Source organism: Melopsittacus undulatus, chromosome Z, assembly GCF_012275295.1.
Source record: "Melopsittacus undulatus isolate bMelUnd1 chromosome Z, bMelUnd1.mat.Z, whole genome shotgun sequence".
Classification (NCBI taxonomy): Eukaryota; Metazoa; Chordata; class Aves; order Psittaciformes; family Psittaculidae; genus Melopsittacus; species Melopsittacus undulatus.
Genome location: NC_047557.1, coordinates 49,397,852 through 49,421,310, shown reverse-complemented (window position 1 = coordinate 49,421,310; position 23,459 = coordinate 49,397,852). Strand labels below are relative to the sequence as shown.

General features: G+C 36.4%; 1 protein-coding gene across 2 annotated transcripts in view; it reads right to left on the bottom strand.

The window, feature by feature from the left end:
• The window catches only part of FBN2 (fibrillin 2), a 149,941-nt gene that overhangs the window by 71,450 nt on the left and 55,032 nt on the right, over positions 1-23,459 (bottom strand). For both annotated transcript variants that reach the window (XM_005154899.3, XM_005154898.3), the window contains exons 11-19: positions 23,009-23,146; positions 17,489-17,608; positions 16,834-16,959; positions 16,060-16,182; positions 14,805-14,927; positions 11,810-11,962; positions 11,139-11,192; positions 6,396-6,521; positions 4,764-4,889 (exon numbers count right to left, since the gene is read on the bottom strand). In XM_005154899.3, the coding sequence (XP_005154956.3) occupies positions 4,764-4,889; positions 6,396-6,521; positions 11,139-11,192; positions 11,810-11,962; positions 14,805-14,927; positions 16,060-16,182; positions 16,834-16,959; positions 17,489-17,608; positions 23,009-23,146 (1,089 nt within the window). The remainder of the gene's footprint in view (positions 1-4,763; positions 4,890-6,395; positions 6,522-11,138; positions 11,193-11,809; positions 11,963-14,804; positions 14,928-16,059; positions 16,183-16,833; positions 16,960-17,488; positions 17,609-23,008; positions 23,147-23,459) is intronic.

Genomic DNA, 23,459 nt, shown 5'->3' with positions numbered 1-23,459 from the left:
CCTCCTCTGCCTCCCTCTCTCTCTCCAGCCAGTAATATCTAGTAGTGAATAGTAGTCTGCTGCTTCTGCAGAGAAACCAGATACTGGTTCCTACAATTAGAAATAGATCACACTGAGACAAAGAAATAATCTTAAATATGCACTGTATGTCGAGTAATTATCCATCTAGAAATGCTCTTGGAGAAAGATACACCTGTTCTTCCTATCTGCCATCTTCCTTTCAGCAGTTTGGCTAGCTTTAAAAACATGAGAAAAAATTTAAAATGTAGAACAAACAAACTAAAATTAAGGTATGTATGGTTACTCTGTGTCAAAGACAAAAAACGAAGGACTGGTAGCCAAACAGGTGAAGTAATGGTTCTTTACACAGCAGGCAGAGAAATTGGAAATCCTTGCCCTAGAATGCTGAAAGCTTGCATTAATCAACGGCAGTCCAGACAAGCCCAGAGAAGATAAAGTCACCAAGGTCTGTATAAGGTAAAGATCCTACCTCTGGTGTCACAAGTCCCCAGGCCTCAACTGTTGGGGATTCAGAGTGTATTTTTTGAATATAATGTTGTATGCTTGCTTTGTTGTGGGTCATAAGGATCTTCGATTAGTCTCTGCATTTATGTCTATGCTTTTAAGCAGATGCGTTTCTCTGTCCAGTTAGTTGCAAGTGACCTTCCCTGCTTTTAACTAAGATGCAGCTTCGGATAAGTTCCCACAAGGGACGAGGCACAATTTGTGCCACAGAATATTTGGGGATTTTGGACACTGACTACATGCAAAATGAGAGTTACAAGCTGGCCACATCTGAGCACATTTTCAGAGTAAAGAGGCACCATCCTGACACAGAAACTACTCAAGAAATTTCAAGCTCCAACAGCATAGAGAAGCAGCAGATTTTTAAAGAAAAAGGTTTGTGTATTTCTAAATACACAGATCAACATTTTCTTGGATATGAACTAAAATATTGTCTGAATTTTTAAAAGGCTGTCCTTTCCATAACAAGTCAGATGGTCTAGTCTAAAGCCTCACTCAGGTTTACATCAAACATGTTCCTTGGCAAATCAACTGACTCAATCTGATAGGTTGCTGCTGTCTCCAGGGGACATTCCCCTTTCACCATTCTTTCTATGACTCTTTTTCTCTCAGTCTCAGTCTTCCTTCCCCTCTAAAGTGCAGTGCCTGCCCCTCACTGATCCCACAGACAAGCAGTTACTTTCCATGTTTAGGGATGAGAATGGCAGAAGTTGGACACCATGGACACCAGGGGTGCGGGAAGATGTGTCACGGAACCACAACATAAATGGACATGCCTTCAGTTTTCCCTGATGCAGGTGAAGGAATACTCATCCCCTTTTTCTCTATGGAGTAGAAAGAGGGAGAATAGCTTTCACACAGGATTAGAGTACACCTATCTGCAGACATTAACTTCTGGTTGTTTCTAAAAGTCTTGTGTATATGCTCTAGGCCTCTGACCCAAGAAGAACAGTTCGTTAGTTTCTGTATTTGACATCCTTCAGCACTCTGCTGGTTAAAAAAAGAAAACAAACAAACAAACAAACAAAACGAAAACCAAACCCAGTGCTTCTGGGCATTAACAGGTTTATATAATATTGCATTGACTATTCCCAAAAAACACCATTCAGGAAAAAAAATTAAAGCATGAATGCACTTCAGCAGAAGTGCTCTGCTGAATCAGATTTAAAAGTATCATTTGCACAATGTAAACAAACTCCAGAAATTGTTACATATACCTTCTTGCAATATTTTTAAAAAGTAAGCCAGAAAACTAATTGGTTTTAATTTTGTTTTATATTTTAAAATAAAAGCCACTATGTATGAAAATATGGATCAAGGTTTTTTTTAAAAAACATTATTTTTCTTAAGTGAAGTGAGCATACATTGTGAATGTCAGGGAAAAATATTTGAAACTATCCACTGTACGTTCTTGACATGAAAACTTCAAAGTATATATGGTTTGTATTTAACTTGTTATGTCACTGGAAACACAATCTAAACCACAAAGCTTGTTGTAAATATTTCAACTTCTGCAGATTCTGGAGCCTCAAAAACTCCCCCACTCCTCACAACAAACTGATATAAAATTCCAATTGAGCTATAAATGAAAAACAGTGTAAGGTTTTGTCAGTTTATCACAGTCACTGACAAGAGTTGTATTAACTGGAAACATATTGGTGAGTAATAGGCACCAGAGCATTTTCAGAGTACAGTGGAGAAGTTCTGGCTGCAGAAGCTTCAAAGTGACCTTGTAATTCCAAACTGAATTATACAGTGTTTCTCCAAAAACAGAATTTCAACAGAAAGAGATTAATTTATTCCTCTACTGCCAACCCACTCAACATTAAAAAAAAAGTAATACCCTTAATAGGTTTTATAGACAGTTTTATGCCAAACTGCTTCTGATCATTTTTTACATGATCAGGTAAATTTAAACATCAATCTAACCATGAGATTCTAGATTAAGATGACAGATCCTTTATGATCTTCGTATGTAAGTTAATGTCAATAATAATATTGAAAAAAAAATCTGAAAATCCTTCAGATTTTGCTGTAAAGACAATAAAAAGAAAGAGAAGCATTTTAGGATGATTATATTATGCTCAGAAAGGAAATACTCTTACAAATCTGAAGTTTTAGTTAATGATCAGTTGTTTGCTGGTTTTTTGTTGTTTTTTTTCCCTAATGAGAAAACAGGATTTCTTTTTTCTTCCTTTAACAAAAAGCTTTATTATTTTAAATGTTACTGAAGCATTCATGCCCAAACACAACCTCATTGCTCAGAGTTGAGCAGACATACATGATTTTGAAATACAGCCAAGAGAAGCACAGGCAGTGTTATCCTATGAAGATGGCAAAATATTCTTCTTTTCACTAACAAGCTAAACCTGTTGACCACCATGAAGGGAGATGAGACAGGGACAGATTCTATAGAACCTTTTGAATATCAGATAATGCCCTTTCATTAGTCTTTGCAGGAGCCAAGGTACAAATATTGCAAATGTACACATGTATGTTCTTTAATGAATATCTAAGAAAAAAAAATACTAAAGAAAATTACAGTAAAAATCTCACCAAATAGAAATCCAGTCTTACTTAATGAGCTTGAATGATCATCTTAATTATTATTCTTTCAGAACAGAATAGATTTTAATTTCGATAACGGTCTGCTTAAACAAGGTGAGTGCGCATTTTCAACCTCATGCTCACATTGGCTCGAGCTAGGAAATATCTCAGTTCCTAGATGACCATCAAAGGTGCTATGTGTGTTAGTTTGAATAAATCATTCTGATTTAGAATTGATTCATAATTTGGAGAATGCACCTAGCTCCTTTAGACAAAACCTAAAAGTGGTCATATTACTTAGAAAAATGCACTAAGGTGCCATTAAGAGGGGACATGCCTGCCATTTGAATTACTGATAGTATCTTCAGATCTTCTTAGTATTTTCTTGTAAGTTCTTCTTTATCTTAACAGTATTTTTTTATATACTATGGTTTTCCAGTCAATATCAGCTAGCAATGCTATCTAAAGAAGTCACCCTTTCATCAATGAACTACTAATTCAAATGAATTAGTAAATTCACTTCCACTCAGGAATAACTCTTCCACACCCTATTCTCTACTTAAACCCCACTCACATAAGATAAGGGACTCCCAGACTTGGTTAATTGTGTACTGATCCCCAAAATTCTTCTAGCACAGGAGAAAACAAATTGCAATGATAAAGATGCCCAGAAGACAGAAAAGATCACTTTTTTACTAAGGCTGTGGTGGATCTGTGGTGGCTCAATGTAAACAGGAAACCACTTAATATCAGTATTACTGATGCTATCAAAAAACAAATTTACATTTTATGTTTGAAAATCTATATATTTTTATTTCAATAGTTTTGACAAGGTCATTTGCATTCTGGCATCTCATTGTCTACCTTTTGGTCAGTGATATGCTCTGAAGCTGATGGCCTATTCATCTTCATAATGAACACCTCCCTTTACTATATTATTCCATTTTTTTTTCTTTCTAGAAGATTCCTTAAGAAACATGCATATTAAAGGACACGTGGTAAGCTATTTCCATAGCTGAAAATCTTTTGGTGTACAGAAACTAAATGTATAGACAGACCCTGAAGAATAAATTTCACCTGAACATTCTGAATTTATACTAGGCATTGAGACAATTTATCAAATTGAGCACTATAAAAACTGTTTTTGCTATGTAACACTTTCACTGCTCTAACATCTGTGATCCTTAGTAATATCAGAGAGCAATTTTGATTATACTGTAAAAATAAAGGACAATTCTAGTATTACTAGGCAGTAACATCCACATCCTGGAATTCAAACATCACATAAAGCATGACAAATATCAGAATTTGATGTAGAATTAACTGTTGCCACAGATTGAAGGGAGAAAAGAAAGAAACGGACTTTGTGATCAAAACAGATCCATTTCCCTAAATGAAAAACTAGGTGTTGTTGCTACATGATAAAGACCAGGCATACATTCTCCTTTATTCCAGCTTAAAAATCCTTTATCTAAGGAAACAAAAATATTTACGTATAAATATGAACTGATTACTTAGAAAAAAATCAACGGCAAGAACTGTCATTCTGCAGAGAAATTACAAGAGGAATGCAATGATTCATACAATATTTCCATCTTTTTCCCTCATATTCATCACCATTCAGAATCTTTGTGATTACTTAATGTTATATAATAAGCAATGTAACTAGCACAACTTGGAATTTTTTTCACCTTCACATGTGTCTGTCCCAGTGCTGAACACATAACCCTTTGGACAAGTGCAGCTGTAACTTCCAGGGTTGTTTCGACAGAAACCGTTATCACAGAGCAACCCATTCATTGAACATTCATCGATATCTGCAAAAAGATGAATTAGACATGCCAGTGAATGGAAATGTCATGATATGCTTTCACCACCATAGGTAGCCCCTGTTGCTTTCTACAGCAACAATTAGGTTGCTGAATATAGAGTTTTCTATAACAGTGATTGAGCAAGGAAAATGCCAGCTCTTAGTTTTGAAAGTCCAATTGGTTTTCAGATTCTTATCACCCAAGTTTTTCACTAGCAGACTCTAAAAATAGTTCATGGTTTCTCCTAAATGATACTTATGTTTTCCTGTAATGATCTTTGGTTCTTTGCCAATGTATGCCTCTATCACTGGAACAACTTCATGAAGGTCTATTTTCTTTTTAAACACACAAAAAACAATGGGTTAGATTACTGTTCTAATCCTGTTTTATGGGCAAAAATTGGTTTTGTTATCCATGAAGTGAGTATGGGCATTAAAATCTAAGCTGTACTATTCCTGTACGGCAGACATCTTAAGAGTAGACATTTGTACATCCTCTCCCGAGGTACATTGTATTAAAAAAAAATGCCTATCTTTAAGACCAGCACATCAAGCAGACTGAATAGGAAAAAAATTTAAATCAACATCACTCTCTGAATTCCTCTTACTGCAAATAATGCTAATAAAAAACAACCAATCTTCCTCATTGCCCTATCAATTATTTTTTGAAAGAAAAAATATTATCATTTGGAGCTACTTGTCTTTAATGCCGATCACCTGTAACAAATGCTTAAGCTCATAGAATAATACTGACAGGATAAGCCAAGATAAACCCAACACTTCATCCTGCTTCAGGGTAACCCCGATATTTTAACTGCTGGATTTCCCAAACTTAACACTGCAACTGAAATCTTAAGTCAATGAGATTTTTTAGAGAATCTATGTAAAGGAGAAAGAGAGAAAGGAGAAAACCAAAAACAAAATAGAATTGCAATCTTAAGGCTTTTTCCCAGCTATGTTAGATTTTGCAAGCTATGTTCATAAATTCCTGCAGTACTCGGACAATAAAGTCTAAACTTCTCTAGATGAATCTCAGATGTAAGTCTGGCAGCTCTAAAGAACCGCTTTTAAACTAACCTGTTGTTAATCTAACCTCATCTGATTTTAAGTAAGGAAAGGAATATGAGTTTGGAATTTGGTGTTTTCAAGAGCCATAGATGTTAATTTTGAGCTTCTTGTACAATCACACAATGTCTCCATTGAAAGTGACACATTTTAGGTGATCTTGACAAGTTCTGGCCATTAAAATACAAACTTATCCATGCTTTTGAGAAAATTAATTCCTAACCTGTAATGATATTTCATGCTTGCACTTTCTAAACAGTAATACGCCCCACCAAATTGCAAAAATAAAATACATTAGTAAGAATATTAGCATTTTCATTAGAGATTTTTTTGTATTTTATTGTAGCTTCAAGAAGTAGATGTCCTATAACCTAAATTCTGTCAATTCAAATTAGCATCAACATAGTGAAGAATTATTCAACAATAATAAAAAAATCTAGCAACTTACCCACACAATTCCTTCCAGAAGGATCAGGCTCATAGCCACTGTTACAGTTACAACGATAGCTGCCACGTAAGTTTTCACAAATTCCACTGGAGCAAATATCAGGATCCAATGCACACTCATTAATATCTGTATTAACATAACATGTAAGATAAACAGGTACTGAAAGATACAGATAACATGAGCCTGTGTTACTGGATGCTGGGGGTGTCATTCAGAGCAAGGGTACAGCAAGGGTGCAGCCAGAAGGCTTTCTATTTCACTCTATTCAATAATAGTAAAACCAAACCTGGAATACTGTGTCCAGTTTTGGGCCACTCCATGAAGTTCACATGGGCCCACTTCTCAAGCCTGCCAAGATCCCTCTCTTGCTTCTAGCAAATCAACTGCATCACTCAGCTTGGTGTCATCTGCAAACCTGCTCAATCCACTATGTGGATTTTTGATCCACAGATCATTGATGAAGGCACTAAACAGTGCTTGTCCCAGTATGGACCCTTGAGGGACATCAGTTGTTATTTCCTCTTGGCCATTCAGTTGTTGACCATAATTCTTTGCACATGACTATGCAGCCTATTCATTATCTATCTAACAGCCCATCCATCAAATCCGTCTATCTCCAGTTTAGTGGAGACAGAAGAATGCTGTGCAAGACCATATCAAAAGCCCTACAGATCTTCCCTAGTCCTCTGGTGCAATCACTCCGTTGTAGAGGGCCACTAGATTAGCAAGCATGGTTTGCCCTTGGTGAAGCCGTGCTGGCTGTCCCTAATCACATCTCTTCCATGTTTTGACATAACTTCCAGGAGGATATGTTCCATGATTTTATCATGTGCTGAGGTGAGGCTCAATGATCAGCAGTTCCCATGGTCCTCCTTTTTACACTATTTTAAAAATGGGTGTGATAGTCCCTTTTCTGCACTCACTTGGGACTTGCTTGCCATCAAATATGATGGAGAGTGGCTTAGCAACTACATCTGCCAACTTCCTCAGGTGCACCCCACCAGGTCCCATGGACTTGTGTATGTTCAGATTCCTTGGGTGGTCTTGAGCCTGATCTTTTCCTATGATAGAAAGGACTTTGTTCCCTCAGTCCCTCCGTTGATGTTTGAGACCTGAGAGATATGGGAAGAGTGATTACCAGTGAAAACACACACAAAAAAATTGAGTACCTCAGCCTTCGCCATGTTGTTAGTCACTGTTTCTCCTGTCTTACTCATCATGTTTGTGTGTGCCTGTGTACATTTTCTTGTAATGGTCCTTTTTGACCAATGCACCTGTCGAAGCTTGTAATATTCTTACCAGTCCTTGCCAAACTCAGATCCAGCTGTGCCCTGGTTTCCCTCATCCCATGTCTATATATTTGGGCAGTGTCCCAGTATTCTTCCCAGGATACATATTCCTGATTCCACTGTCTATGCATTTCATTCTTACACTTTAGTTTTACCAGAAGGTCTTTACTCAGCCATGCTGGCCTCTTCTCTTCTTTCCTGATTTTTTACACATGGGAATTGAGAGCTCTTGTGATAGCAGGAAAATGTCCTTAAAGAGCTGTCAGCTCTATTCTGCTCCTGTTTCCCTAAGGGCAGTTTCCCAGATGGTCCCATCCACTAATTCCTTAGACAACCCAAAGCTTGTTCTCCTAAAGTTCAGGCTTTACTCTTCACCTGGCCCCTATCCTAGAGATCATGAGTTTCACCAGGACATGATCATTGCAGCCCAGGCTGCCACCAATCTTGACTTCTACAAGTAGTTCATCTGATAAGGAACAGGTCCAGTAATGCTTCTCCTCCAGTTAGGCTGTTTATCACCTGGATTAAGAAATTATCCCCAGCGCTTTTCCAAATTTTCCTGGACACCATACAGCTTGCTCTGCTCCTTTTCCAGCAGATGCCAGGGTGATTTAGGACCCCTAGCAGGATCAGCATCTAATGTATGAAAAGGGGCTGAGGGAATAGACGTGTTTAGCTAGCAAGAGGAAAGATAAAACGGACATCTAATAGCAGTTCTGTGATCTTAATAGACGGTAACAGAGAAGATGGAGCCAGAATCTTCTTTGAAGTTCACAATGGCAAGAAAAGTAGCAACAGTTACAAGTTACAACACAGGAAAATTTAACTGAACACCAGGAAAGTAATTCTTCCTCATGGGAACAGTTAGGCACTAGGGCAAGCTGTCCAGAGAGACTATGGAAACTCCATCGTTGGAGATTTTACAAACTTTACTGAGCAATGCCTTAAGAAACCTGATCCACATTTGAAGTTACCCATTTTGAGCAGAAGGTTAAGTTGGATGACCTCCAGATGTAATTTCCAACCTATATCAATAGGGCCCTATGCGTTTGCAAGAACACCTTGTCGCAAAGTATCTCTCCTGTGAACCCAGTGACTGTAGTTTAAAGTTTTAGGTACAAAGTTATAAATTATAAGGTGACACAAATACTTTTCCTAATACAGAAATAATGCATAGGTCAATACCACAACATACTCAGTCTTACAGAAACTATAGCACTTGCTGGAAACGTAAATTTGTTCTCAGATTGATAGAGTAAGATGATAAATGAGATATATTCCCTGAATTTACAGTCCCACATAGAATTTCTGCTGTAGTTGGATAATCACAAAATATTCTTACAAACTGTAAGAACAGGAGAACACGAGTTTTAATATTTTTTTGCCTAGAAGGAAAAGAGGGTTTTTCAATACTTACATTATTTCTTCCCATACAGTAAGCCCATTTCCAAATTCTGGAAAGAACACTAAGGGTGCTGACCTAGCTGTGACTTCATAAAAAGGTTGGTTTATACTTGTACTGCTCAACTTTTTATAAAGGAATTTCCTTTTCAATCATAATGCAGTATAAATCATGATTTACATATACTCAGATATACATTCCGAAAAATCACGCTATCCCTGGATTAAAGTCAAAGCTATGAGACATCTGAAATTTTTATGAGAAAATAAGAAATAGCATAATAATTCAGCTTTATGTTTTTAATTTTCAGCAAAAGGTTTTCCATGGTTTACTGAACTTGTTTGTATCATTGGGACAAGCCCCACAGTTTCATGACTCTATCTCTCTGTATCAAATTCATGACTTCAGAAAGTCCAGGCAGATTGCAAAATATCTGCCCTTGCCTATGTCCAGATTTCTCAAATGAAGACATGAAGGTTTTGCATTTGTTAATCACAAAATGAATGAGAGGACTAGGCATGTAGTTTTGTACTGCAGTTGAATTAACAAACCACGTATCAACTAAAAGTCAAATAAAATCTCTATCACAACAGCTTCACTGATAAAGAGTGAGTGTATTCCTACTCAGTCTTGATAACAAGAATTCATGAGGAAGAAAACAGAATTTTTATTAGGGACTGAATGTGGTATTAGTATTCCTCTACTTTAGGAAACAGAATTGACAAACAACGACCCTTGGTATAAGCAGAAACAGGAGCAGCAGCAAGAAAACTGTATGCAAGGTCACTGAACAAGATGCACAGAAAATACTAGGGTTTTCTTAAAAAACTAAGCAAAGACAGATTTTAGTTGAAACATGAATCCCTGAGAAACTGTATACTTCATCATGCAGTTGGTGGAGATGACAGTTAATGTTTTTAGTGAAAAAATGTATTTCTTATGTATCCAAAAGAATATATAACTTCCCCAACAGACTACATGCAAATTGGCATGATAGGGTGCTGTTTGTACAATATTAGGATACACCTCCATTATTTCTCCATGAGATTCAGAGGTTCTTCAAAGGAACCTTTTATATTTCACTGAAAACTAAGACAATTACACTCTATGAATTTCAAATTACTTGTAAGTTTGGCAATGTGTTAAATAATGAGGTCATAGAGAAGAAAAACCTATGCATATATACTTACAGTACTAAAGAGAAACAGAATTTCTTTTATTATAATAATATTTTTAAAAGTTATGTAAGTTGTTACTAAGTATAATGATGCTCCTGCTGAACTGAATTGGAGCTTTATTGAGAGGAAGGATAAAAGCTACACAAATTAAATGACTTAAAATAGTAAATGTACAGTATTAACTTTAATTTGGCTGTAACTTTATTAACTCATCAGGGAACTATCTAGCAATAAACCGTAACACAGTGTTCCACCACTCCTTCAATATGCTCTACTTATTAGGCAGCTGCAGCCTGCATTGCCCCTACTTCAGGCCTGGCTCAGCTATTTTTTTCAATATTCCTCTCTCTGAGGTACTAAAAAAGGAGCTGGAGCTTTACAGTTGCCAGTACTAAATGCAATTGCTCGCTTTCAGGACTTTTTTTGAAAGATCTTTTTTACTAAGCTCCCTTCCAGCCCTAACTCACCAGAGAAATGATCTCTCCGTGGAAAAGGCCCATGTAGTGAACACTGGATCTGAAGTGAAAAACTGTTCTATTACTATCCTGGCTGACTTAACTGCAAATGTACGTGGCTCCCGTCATTCCTCAAATGAGGGTGAACTGTCGTATGCATAGTCTAAGAAAAAGAAGTTGTAGGTAAAGCCTATGAAAAAGATGACTGTTTCTTGTCAGAGTCAGGCAAAATCCAGTGCTGTAAAGAATAACGTCTTTTTCTTTAGACAACATTTAATTACTGTATTTGACACTGAAGATACTAAAGTGGACATACTAATCTTGTGGCAAAAAACTCCATTGTAACATGGTAAAGAAAAATATAATGCTATTTTTTTTTAACCTTGAATGATATACACTGAAGAAAATGTGCAACATACCTCGTCCATCCACAGTAATACCTATTCCACTACTACACAGGCCATGGAATTCAGCTAGTCCATTGAAGCAAAGAGATGTTGGGGAAAGAAGAAAATGTTATTCCCAGTGTTTCATCTTCTTTAATCCTAACCCAAACCCGACTGTTTTTAAATATGTTTTCTACAACATAACTAATAAAATGCCAATGTTCATATCAAATAACTATGCATTCCACCCTAAACTTTCACATATGTACAAACATAAAATTTGATAACAAGAATTAAACACAAGATTTCATTATAGTCTTGACAGTACTGTGACCTTCAGTTACTGCTTTAAACCATAGTGACAACTTTATTTCTTCTAAATATTTTTCTGCTATCTCAGAAATCACTGAATGGAAATACTGTCCAAGATACATCATCTCTGTTCTATATTCAAGAGATTTTTTTTTACTGAATATCAGTTTTATTTGGAAAACTGATTTAAATGTAACATTTCTAAAATTAATATAGGCTGCTCTTTTAAACTGGATCGATCTGACGAGGAAATTTACAGATTCATCAGAGAATTCTGCTTGTTCTCTTTAAAGTATTATTACTCATAGCCAAATAAAGGAAAAATCTGATCTGAACAAGAGTTTTAAAATTTTTATGTTCATCGTAGCATTCAAAGAAACATAACATTTTACCTGAGTTTTTTGCAGGGCAGGGGTGACATGGCTCTCCGAAACCATAGTCAGGATTGGCACAGCAACATTCAGATTTTGTCACAGCACCAGGGAAAGGACGGACACATGCTCCTTTTTTAATGCCTCCATAGCATGTGCTACGCATATGAGTATCTAAGAAGGGGCAAGCAAAAAAAGAATTTATTTTGCTTAGGCTGAGAGTGAAATATATGCAGACAATGTCAGTGAGAGCTAAAAAAATTAAAAATCTGTTCAACAGAATGGTTACATTGGCTATACCTGCATTGATCTGCTACAATACTCCTGATGGCTTCAAGGCCAATTCTCAAAATAGCTCCTGGAACTGTGTCCAAAGCACATTAAAAACATCTCGACTAGCATATTGTGAGCAAATTTAAAAGCATTCCATAGCACCAAGAAGAGATAACCCACACAACCACAGCAGCTTTATAAATCCCTCAACACATATCTCAATAAGAAACACAGAATGGCTTGAATCAGCACGTGGTGACTATTTTCTCCCTTTGTGAAGTACTACAACCATAACCTGGACATGGTGATATTTATTTACTTCCAAAATTGTTCCTCATGTATGATAACTCATCAGAAGCTCAGGGCTGGTAATACTGGAGGCTACATATTTCCAGAAGGAGGAGCACAGCAGAATAATTTCAGCAGATTGTTCAGACAGCATTTATGTGACATTGCTATCTTAATAGGCTTATATGTAAATTGGGACTGGGCCAGAACATGGCTTTTCTTTATGTTCCTTCTCAATCTCCCTGTAAAACTTGGAGAATAAAACCTTAAATAAAACCAAATAAAACCTTATGGCTGGGACATGAGCCGGAGTGCACTCAAAAGCTGAGTATGTGAGGGAATCCAGACACTTACTTAAAAGATGACCCTCAAAACAACAAAGAGAAGTTGCACAAAAAAAACTTACAGTAGATGTTGAATACCCTGTGCCAACCCAAATAAGAACTGGCAACACCTTACTGCCAGCACTTTGAGTGTAATATAGCTGGCTACTAAAAAACAGGATTGCCTGTACATAAATGTTTTTTCTTGCTGTTGATATCCCATGGAACAAATAGTTCTAGAGCACAGTTAAATGTGGCTCAGATTTCAGGCTTGCTCCTTGCCAACAGTCTAGAAGTCAATGCAATTTGCTTGCACTTGACAGAAGGAAAAAAATACTATGCTTGACAACAATCAAGAATTTTTGCACAAGAAATGTCTGCTTAGGTACTCTACAAAGTAATTGGTTGCATCACACCCTCTCCCTTCATCTCCTAGTCCAGACGCCATTCTGCCATGCTCTGCCTTGAATAAAAGGCCTTGTCACAGGAGGGAAAGCTTCCTCTTTCTTATGTGTCTGGGAGAGAATGGAGAAGAAATTCAAGGAAACAAATTGGCACTGAGTGAAACTGCAGAGGGAGGAAAAATTGGAAAGTGCGAAAGAGATTCTCTGGAGGAACATCTTCAAACACGTGCAGTGTAGGAAGCAGCTGGAGGAAGCTATAGAGGTACTGAGCAACTGCTCTGCATAGGAAGAAAGCTTTTCCACGTAAAGCAGTTTGCATAGAAGAAACACAGGGACTCTGGGGAGGATTGCCTAGTTATTTATAGGAAAACAGTCTCATCTACAGTTAGTGATTCACAAAGCCTGAGCAGAACAAAGAATCAAGCTGCTCCCCCAGAACCAAAATAGGGATTGTATGACAAGAAGAATGTCCTCCCAGGCTGTGCTTCCCATGCTGATAGCAAAGATGAGAAGGACTGTAGGCATCTCCTCAAGCTCAGGTTCCACACGTCACAGCAATTCTGAGTGTGTGCCTTACTGATGAACTTACACTGCTCCCACATATAGTTTGGTCAACCTCTGGCTACTAATATCAGAACACTGGAAAATTTATTTCATGCCTTGGATCAGAGTTCAGCATTGGTGCTGCTGTAACCATGTATCAGTTTCCATAAGAAACAGGCTTCTCCACCCATAGTTTCCCAGAGAATAGTGTTTCTAGACCCCTAAATTTTGTGGCATAGCACTTCAACAGCTGTAAAAGTTATCACCACCATGCTTGTGGTCAAGGTGGTTGACCTATTCCCAGTGAAAGTCTCTGCACTCATCCAGATGCCTTGGAAGGCAATGCTCAAATTACGCAATGCTCATGACACACTGAGGTATGGTTCTGCAAAATAACCAGGGTAAAATAAAACTGTGATTTTATCCTGGATGGCTACAGCTTTGGATAGAGACATGAACTGCAGACTGAGTTATAATTGTCTCAGCAGATAGCCAACAACATCACTCAAAGCTTTAGCCACAGCTCAGTACAAGTTCTGAGGTTATGACATAACCATCTGGCCTGATCTAGTATCAGTCCCAACAGCAGCCCTGTAACCAGTAGCATCTAGTGCACAAGGCCATGAAACAGAAATGAAGCTGCCAAAGAGGGATTTAAATTACTTGTCTTTTAACATTAGGTTTATGGGATTGCATAATGCAAAAATTCCTAATAGTTCTTAATAGTGATATTTATGTTCACAGAATCGAGTCTCTCCAGTTTTCACTATTTCTCCTGCTCAATGTTTTTTAACACTATGCTACAGGGAGAGTAAAATGTTTTTAGATTGAAGAATTGAAAAGGGGGGGGAGTTGAAAAATGTCAGTGCTGCAACCAAGATACGTAGCTGGCTTAATGATTTGGAATGGATGATACACAACTGAACATAGATACAAATACATGTTTGTGTTCATGCATGTGCATGTATATACATGTATATGTGCATGTATATAAATGTATATACATATATATGTATATACATGCACATGCATGAACACACATAGCAAAACAAAAGACAAATACTGGAACAGATCCTATGTGGTTTGATGTCAATATTATCTGAAAGAATGTCATCTTATGCATTCATTTAGTCAAACTGATAATTCCACTTGCTTTTCAATGAAAAGAAATAAATTTACACCTACCTACACACACACGACCATCAACTCCAACAGCCAAGCCAGGTGGACACTCACACTGAAAGGATCCTTCAGTATTTATACAATGACCATTCATGCAAATTCCTGATGCCTGACATTCATCAATATCTAATAGGAGGCAATGCAATTCAAAATCTATTAGCTGTCTTTAAGCAACATTACAATTACTACTTTTAGAACATTACCAAATTACTTTATGATAGCAGATGAACAAACAACATATCCTTGTTTGTTTCTAATAAAAATCTCATTTTGGAATGCCACTAACACAAAATGCCAGCTGCACATTAAAAAAAACAAACAAGCAAACAAACCCCTCCCACCCCAAAAAAAAAAAAAAAAAAAATCCCAGAAAAAAACTATAGCATTAGAGGCACTTGAAATTCTACATTATGCAAAATTAATAATATATCTTCCTATTTGTCCAGCTCATGATACTGTAACTTTGATTTAACATACGGTTAAAGGAGCACTAATCAAGGAATATCCATACGATGATAAATTTTAATTTCAAAAAACTTTTCAGTGGACATCAGATTCTATCAAAGTCAGTAGGCTAGCTACTAATATATTATGTTAATATACATATATATTAAGAAAGCCATAATTATTATAAATAGTTTAACTTCAAATCAGAGAAAGAACAATTTAGATGATTTTGTACTTACTAAAAATAACTGAGGCCCAAACCTCCTTTTAATTGCAGCAAGTATCTTCCATTAGTTTGCTTAAACTGAAGCTAAATCAGACTCAAAATTTTAAAATGTTTAATCTAAGTTTTCAATGACCCCACTTTAAAAAGTTTGTAATGCTATGTGGCAAATACAATGTCTTATGACTTGTGCACTCAGAATTGCCAGAATAATGATGTGGAAAACATACTTCTGTGTGTTCACCAATGTAAAATCTTTTAAACTTGCATATTGATACTCACTTTACCATTTCATGAATGGCCTGCATATTTTGCTGTATTTACAATGCTCCAAGACTTTTTGAAAGCTCATTTATCATCTCTTGTAGCTTTCACAATACTATTAAATAATTCATTTATTTCTTTCTGCAAGTTAAAGACCTATTTCTACTCCAGGCAGCTTAAGTAATCTCCTGTAATGAGTTAGTAAAGTATTAGTATGATATTAAATCCATTCGACAAGAGTGCAATTCTTGCCTGAACGAATGAACAGGAAAAAACATTTTCAATCAAAACTGCCTCAACGCATTACCTCTCAGTTGTACATACCAGTACAGTAACGCCCATTTGGAGCCAGAACAAATCCCGGTTTGCAGATGCATTTAAAACTCCCATCTTCATTTATGCACATCCCATTTAAACATATGTTTGTAGTGGTACACTCATCATGGTCTGCAAAAGATTGTGAAGAAAACCGCTTATAGTTCCTCACCTTCCAGAAGATGACACAGTAAACATAAACAATCAGGACTGATGTGACATATTCTTTCACTTGAATATTAAATTCTACTCATAACTCTGATGAACTATCTGAAGAGTTTTCACTGTATAGACAAGGCAGATTTTTTTTTTTCGGTTCTGATCAGTAATTTTCCATATTTCAGCAGACTGTGTAGAGAAGAAAAGGGTGCATCATTCTTTCTTACATGAAATGATAAAAATCTTCAACCTGACAGAATTAAGTACTTGTTATTTGTCTAGGATTTTTTTTTTACACAGTATAGTAAAAAATAAAACCAGTTATTTCTTCAGCAGTGCTGATACGTGGAACACTTTCTATGAAGCCTTAGGGAAAAATGTTATTCCTGCACTGAGTTACATGGAACGCTCGAGGAGAGATGTCTGAAATAAAATTGCCTCAGATTTTCTCTCAAACTATGCAGTTCTGCACAATAACTGGTTGAAGGTAGGGGGTATAAGTTCACCTCAGGCCACATATTATTTCAAAAAAGTTAATCCTCAATGATTCACAATTGTAATATGAAGTACAATTTCTAGAATCACCCAGCTAATGCCTGCCCTGTTATTTAGAAGAGTTCTTACCCACACAATTTTTTCCATCTGTAGTCAGTTCAAACCCAGCATTGCAAATACACTGGAAACTTCCATCAGTGTTTACACAGCGGCCATTTTTACAAAGCACACCATTTTGGATGCACTCATCTATATCTAAGGAAAAAAAAAACCAAACCACCAAAACACCACAATCAGAGAATTAGTGTAAAATAAAATGTATACAGTGACAATGATTGCTTTGAAAAATATTGACATGTAATTTGAATATTACTTAAAAAAAATTCCGAAGATGGTTAAGAATTTATTCTAATTTCACCAGATATAAGAAAAATACTATTTTACAGACTTGTACAATAAGTGGTGCATTGGCGAGTACCTTTAAAAACCTACTCACACATTCATGTGTGTTCATACATAAATATACACCGGTTGTACAGATAATTTTGTAGAAATCCCAGCTAAGGAATTCTCTGACCAAGTGATAGGTTTTTCAGAATAATGGATAAATGCCAAAAAAAAAAAACCAACAGAACAAATGGAACATTAGCCCAGAACTAGAGATTCAATTAATACAGCAACTGTTGGGGTTTACTGAAATCACACTGCTAAGTACTTTCTGAACTTCAATGGGATCTGACATGAGGGGTCAGAACATCTGCAGTGTTAGTAGACATTTACTTACCAATGCAAGCTTGCTTTGTTGGAGTTCTCTGGAAACCTGTGTGGCACTTGCAGTAATAGGAACCAGGTGTGTTGACACAGTCTCCATTAGAGCATGGATTAGATGTGCATTCATCAATGTCTGTTGGCAGCACATAGAAGTATTAGTAAATTCACAATGCATACAACAATTTTATCAAGTTTAGAAGTTTCTAAGTAAAAAAGATAGTAATTAATAGCAAAATGCTAAATACTGAAAAAAAACCAAACCAAACCCAAAAAACCTTGTTCTTTTGTAAGAACACAGAACTGTTCTTAGTCCAAACAGGTAGTCATTTTGAAGAAGTGAAGTGCTACTACACCATTATACACAACTTGAGACAAAATAAAAAATATATAAGGACTTTGAGACATGGGCTCTGCCAGTTGCCTACTGAAAATGAGCCACACTATTCAATATAGTTTTATTTAACAATAATAGTGAAAACAATATAGTTTTATTTAACAGAATGACAATTTGTTCTTCTTTGGAATAAAACAAATGCAAAGCAAAATTGGCATTTAACAATCAGAGCGAATCATGGCATCCAACACCCTCACTTCCCCATTTTATTAAGTTTATTGTAGCAGTGTGAAGAAGGGCCACACAGCAGCAGGAGGGATTCTTAATGAGAACACTGTGCACCACATCTGAATAATTTATGGCCCATACATCCTCAGCCTTAGTCTTTGCATCTGACTAAAGCCAGACTTAATCTAGCCCTTCTCTATAAAGCACTTCATGCTCATTTCCAAAGGTTTTTCGTATTTGAGTACAACCAAACACACTTTCACCACCTTACATCTTAGGTAAATGTCCAGAAATAACTCCCATTTGACAAAGGACTTTGAAAACTAATTCCTTTCAGAAACCCTTCTCAAATTTGTTCACCAGAAGTTACCAATGAATCTGCTGAGCCTTTGACCAGAGACAGCTATTTCCAGCTCTAAAGTAACATTGATAATTCCTCTGCATTATATTTCTCTAAATCCTCTCCTCTGTGATCCCAGTAGCAGAACAAGTGCATCCCTATGGTCTGGCAGGCAGGACTGCTGGCTCGGTCTCTCCTTCAGCTACCAGACAATGACCTGAGCAACTTGTCTTTGCTACAGCTAAATTCAGAGGTTTCAAACTGAATGGGTACCTTGAAGAAATACCTCTTTTTTAATCAATCAACTTTTCCAATTTGATTTTTTTTTTCCCTTCAGCTGTGGCCCTCCATTCCACTTGTAGGTCTGAAATTACTCATCTCTTCATTTAGGTAAGCTTTAGCCCTACAAAGCCAATGGTGATTTGTGGGGTTTTTTGTTATCTGACTGTAAGCTGCCATAAGAAGCTGAGACTAAATAAAGCTACTGCTGATCAATTCTTACTAATGATAATTTTCCCATGCATTTTGCAGTGTATGCTACAAGAAATACCAGAAATAATACAAAGGTAATTTTGCTGATCATTAGTACTTACGCTTTATCATGTCTAGTTCTGAAACTTACTTTATTACATCTTGGAAATGATGGCAAGGAATGAGAAATTAAACTTACAAGAACATTTGTATGCAAAATACATGGGTAATTCTACAAAGTGTTGTGCCATGAATTGCTTGATTACAAAAAATGGCAACAGGTTAGTTTTGTTCTAATTTAGCAATAAAGAAGACCATACATTTCACAGAATTCACTGTGTTAATGCATACACAGTTAAAATGAATAGCATCAATATACATATCTAAGAGATCTGGGTTTACTCAAATCACTTATTTAATGATCTGGTTTACAGCATTCTTGCTTCCTAGACACAATTAGACCATTTTGGGTAAACAGTTAAATGAATAAAGGCAAAGCAAATGGAAGAATCAAATACCTCCTCTCATGCACATTTAGCTCACTCACATTTGCATAGCAGCTGATACCACCACTTCAGTAAAACCATAAGAATGAAGCAAGATAAAGAAAAGAAAAATTCAGAGAGTTATATACAATGAAAAAAACAGTAACTCTATACTGTAGCAGACTTCTGTGTAATCATGGTAGCTTCCTGCTCTCATGCTTCTCTACAGTCCCTGGCTGTTGGGATGCTCTGTCTCATGAGTGCTAGATAGGGTATTTTTTCCACAGTGCTCAGATTATATGTGGGAGACAAGGAGGATCACACATAATTCCTTCAGAACTAAGTCCTCAACTACCAACAAAATGTCAAGCTCTAAATCACATTTTGTTTTATCAAATGTCTTAATTCAAATTACTGTCTATTTGTCTTGCTTTAGTATAGGGGAGGACAGGGGAACTTGCAAATACTAGATATGGCACTCCTCTATTTTTAGTTTTCCTATAGAGAATGACATTTATGACTTACTATATTATGGCTTAATAAATTAAAGGTTTCAACTTGTTTTATTTGTTACAGAAAACATGTGCATGCTAAGAATTTATTTTACTGTAAATTAATTTATAAACTGTAGAGCAGGAATACAGTGCTCCTCTATGAAAAAGCTGACTTAACCTTGGAAAATCCTTTCAAAGCCATGTGCATCAAATGATTACCATATAAAATATGCATCTTAAGATGGTCTCATTTTTGTAAGCCCTTGATAAAGACAGGATTAGCAAATATATGTTAAAATAAAGGAGTCGTTGGCTTTGAGTTTGCATTGCAAGCACACATATTCCAGCATTATAAACAGGAAATACTTGAGACATAAATATTTAACCCATTTATTCTATCTCTCAGTCCACCCTTCTTCAGTATCAAATATTTCTCTTTCACCACTTGCATCCCATTTATCTCCACTTTTCAGTGTTTCATCTGTAGCACTTTTCAGAATTTCACTAAACACAGTATGGAACTCCCAAAACCCCATGAAACTGACTTACTGCAATAAGTCTGAACATCTATTACAAAATTAAAAATACGAAGATTTGTATTTGCAAACCAGTTAAAATTCAACACAGCACAGCTACAGGCTTGCTGCCTCTTTCAAAGTCTCTACAGTTTTATCCAGAGGTGGTTTTTTTCTTAAACAGAATGAAATAAGGCAAGCAGTGTCTGATAACTTAGGACACTTAAGGTCCTTGATGTATCAGGCACATTCCACCATGAGAGCAGCATAGTACAAGTTCAGGTCAAAGAGCAGTATGCAATGCCATTATTTATAGATTTGGCAGGATAATTTTGAAACAAGACTTTTCTTTAACTCTACAGAAAAATACCTAATAATTTCTGGCTTTTTTATTGCAAAATTAATTCAGTGCTGAGAACAAAAGTGCCAGGCATCTCCATATACTATGAAGAAACAATAGCCCTCCCACTCACCACCTGAAAGGCACTTATAACTCCTGAGGCCCAAGGATGCAGCAAGAGACTAAGCCACTTGAATTTCCCAGCCACAGATCAGAGGCACAGAAAACTTTGAGCCAAACAAAAAAAAAGCTGGAAAAGTTGGTCTCACTGAATCATAGAGAACAACTCTGAGGAAGTAACAGTCTTCAAGAACAAAAAAAGTGCAAAGGGAAAGGTGTTGAACTGCTTTCCTTAAATATTGTAGATAAGATAAACAATGAGCCAATTTTTGTTTTTGCAAAGTAATCTTTCGTTTAGATTAGATGTTCTGAAAGCTTTCTGAAAGTTTATCTGTTGAGCACTGCAACTGCTTAGGGAAGTGATGGATTCTTCAGTAACTGAGTTTTTTAAGAGGGTGTATTTGTACAATTGTCAGGAACATTATAGCTATAACTGACCTATCTGGTGCAAAGAAGCAGCCAAGCTAAGGGGGCTTGCAAACTATCAGGTGCAGTATATTGGTTTAATTTGAGAAAGGAAAACAGAGTGGTTAAACATGGTAAGAAACAGGGACATCAAAGTTAAAGTACTATTCAACAGTTGTCACATTTCACTTTTCTAGAAGGCAGGTTGCCAGGCCAGGCAGGTCCTTATATAATCAATTTGCAATTCAGTGGGAGATAGAAGAATTTGCAACTCAGAGATGAAGTGCTCCTGCTCATTTTCTTGTTGATACCCGCTACTGCATGTATGTTGAAATCTGCCTTACTATTTTCACCAGCATACCATAAACTGTGTAGTCTTGGAGTAGAACATAATTTTAAGGATTTGCGTAGATTCAATTTTCTGCATTCATTTGTGTATTTCCCTCTAATCCACAAGCACACTACAGATTGTTTCTAAAAGCACAGGTTTTGTAAGAAAAGCCCATCGCTAACTCTTGCAAGCCATTTTAAGATATTTTTCATTCACAGATCTCAAATCTCTTTACAAAGAATCACTAAGCAAATTTTTAATCAGAAATACAACCACACCTTTCTATTTAGGATCCTATACATTTACTAAGCTCTGTCCTGCATACAGGTTTCTTCTCCACACTGCTACACCACAAGAACTCCCAAATTTTGTATTTTCCTGTCCTGGGTTCAGAAGTAGCAGTCATGCTTTCCCCTTCTTGGTAGCTGGTGCAGTGCTGTGTTTTGACTTTAGAGCTGGGAACGGTGCTGACAGCACATATGTTTTCAGCTACTGCTCAAATGTTTGGTTTGTCCAAGGACTTTTCTGAGCCTCATGCTCTGCCAGGGAGGAGGGGAGACTGGAAGGAAGCAGAGACAGGATACGTGACCCAAGCTAGCCAAAGAGGTATTCCATACCATACCATGTCATGCCAAGGATGTAACCCAGAGTTACCCAAAAGGGTTAGGACTCTGGGGGTTGGAGGAGGTATCGGTCGGTGCTCGGTCGGGCATGGTGGGGTGAGTTATGGGTCGGTGGGTGGTGAGGTGTTATATTCTCTTCACTTGTTTTTTTCCTCTATCATTGTTTTTATTGGTGGTAGCAGTAGTGATTTCTGTTATACCTTAGTTACTGTACTGCTCTTGTTGCAACCCATGGGAGTTGCACTTCTATGGTTCTCGTTCCCATCCCCCTTGATACTGCAAGAGTTAAGTTCATAGTAACTGAATAAAAGCACAGAATCCCAAATTCAGCTGTTATGAAAATTTAGCACTCAATATTTTCATATTATATGCAAGTAAAATTTTAATTTTAAATGCAAAAAATTAATTAATGCATTTTAAAAAATATTTGATGTCTTTCAAACTGCCACTCATCATTACAAGTAGATAAAACATAAATTCTTTATCGTGAACATAACATGATATGAACTCCTGTAGCAAAAATGGTGCTATGTGAGCGAACAGAACTTATTTTACTGAATGTAAAGGCAAAAATGTACAATATCCATCAAGTACAGGAATACTCAAACCCAATATTTGTGATTAAAGATGGAAAGATATTAACTCTCATGAAGATTTTAAATTATTCTACTGTACATAGTATCATGGTCTTTGCACACTTTTTCACAGAAGCCATATCATTAAAATTAAGATGTAAGTGGGGAAAAAAAGAGTATGTTTGTTTGGGGTTTTTTTTTTTAACAGATTTAAAGCACAAAAGTATTAGCATTTTAAAAGTGAATAAAGGATTTTAGAAATGTGCACTTACCAATACAATCCCCATTTGTATCTTGCTTATATCCCATATTGCACTCACATCGGTAACTAGAAAGGGTTGGTATACAACGGCCATTTAAGCAAAGGCTGGGATGGTGTTTACAGATGTCTATTGTCTGATTGAGTATTGCTGATAAAGGAAACAGAACATGAGATATTAATATATGAAAATATTAACATCTGAAAATATTAATATTTTCAAATAGAAGTATAAAGGTTACATAAGCTTCAGAAAGTATTATCAGGTGTATAAATATATCCACCAAATAGAGTATTTTTTCCAAGCACTATCTTTTGACATGACAAAACCAAGTACCTCTCAGAACCAAGGAGCACTTTAAATGAACAGTCTTAATTTTGAATTACCATTTATATGTATAGCCTCATGAGACTGTCAGTGGCCTCATGAATAAACCACAATATGGGTGAAAGAAGAAGCAGTC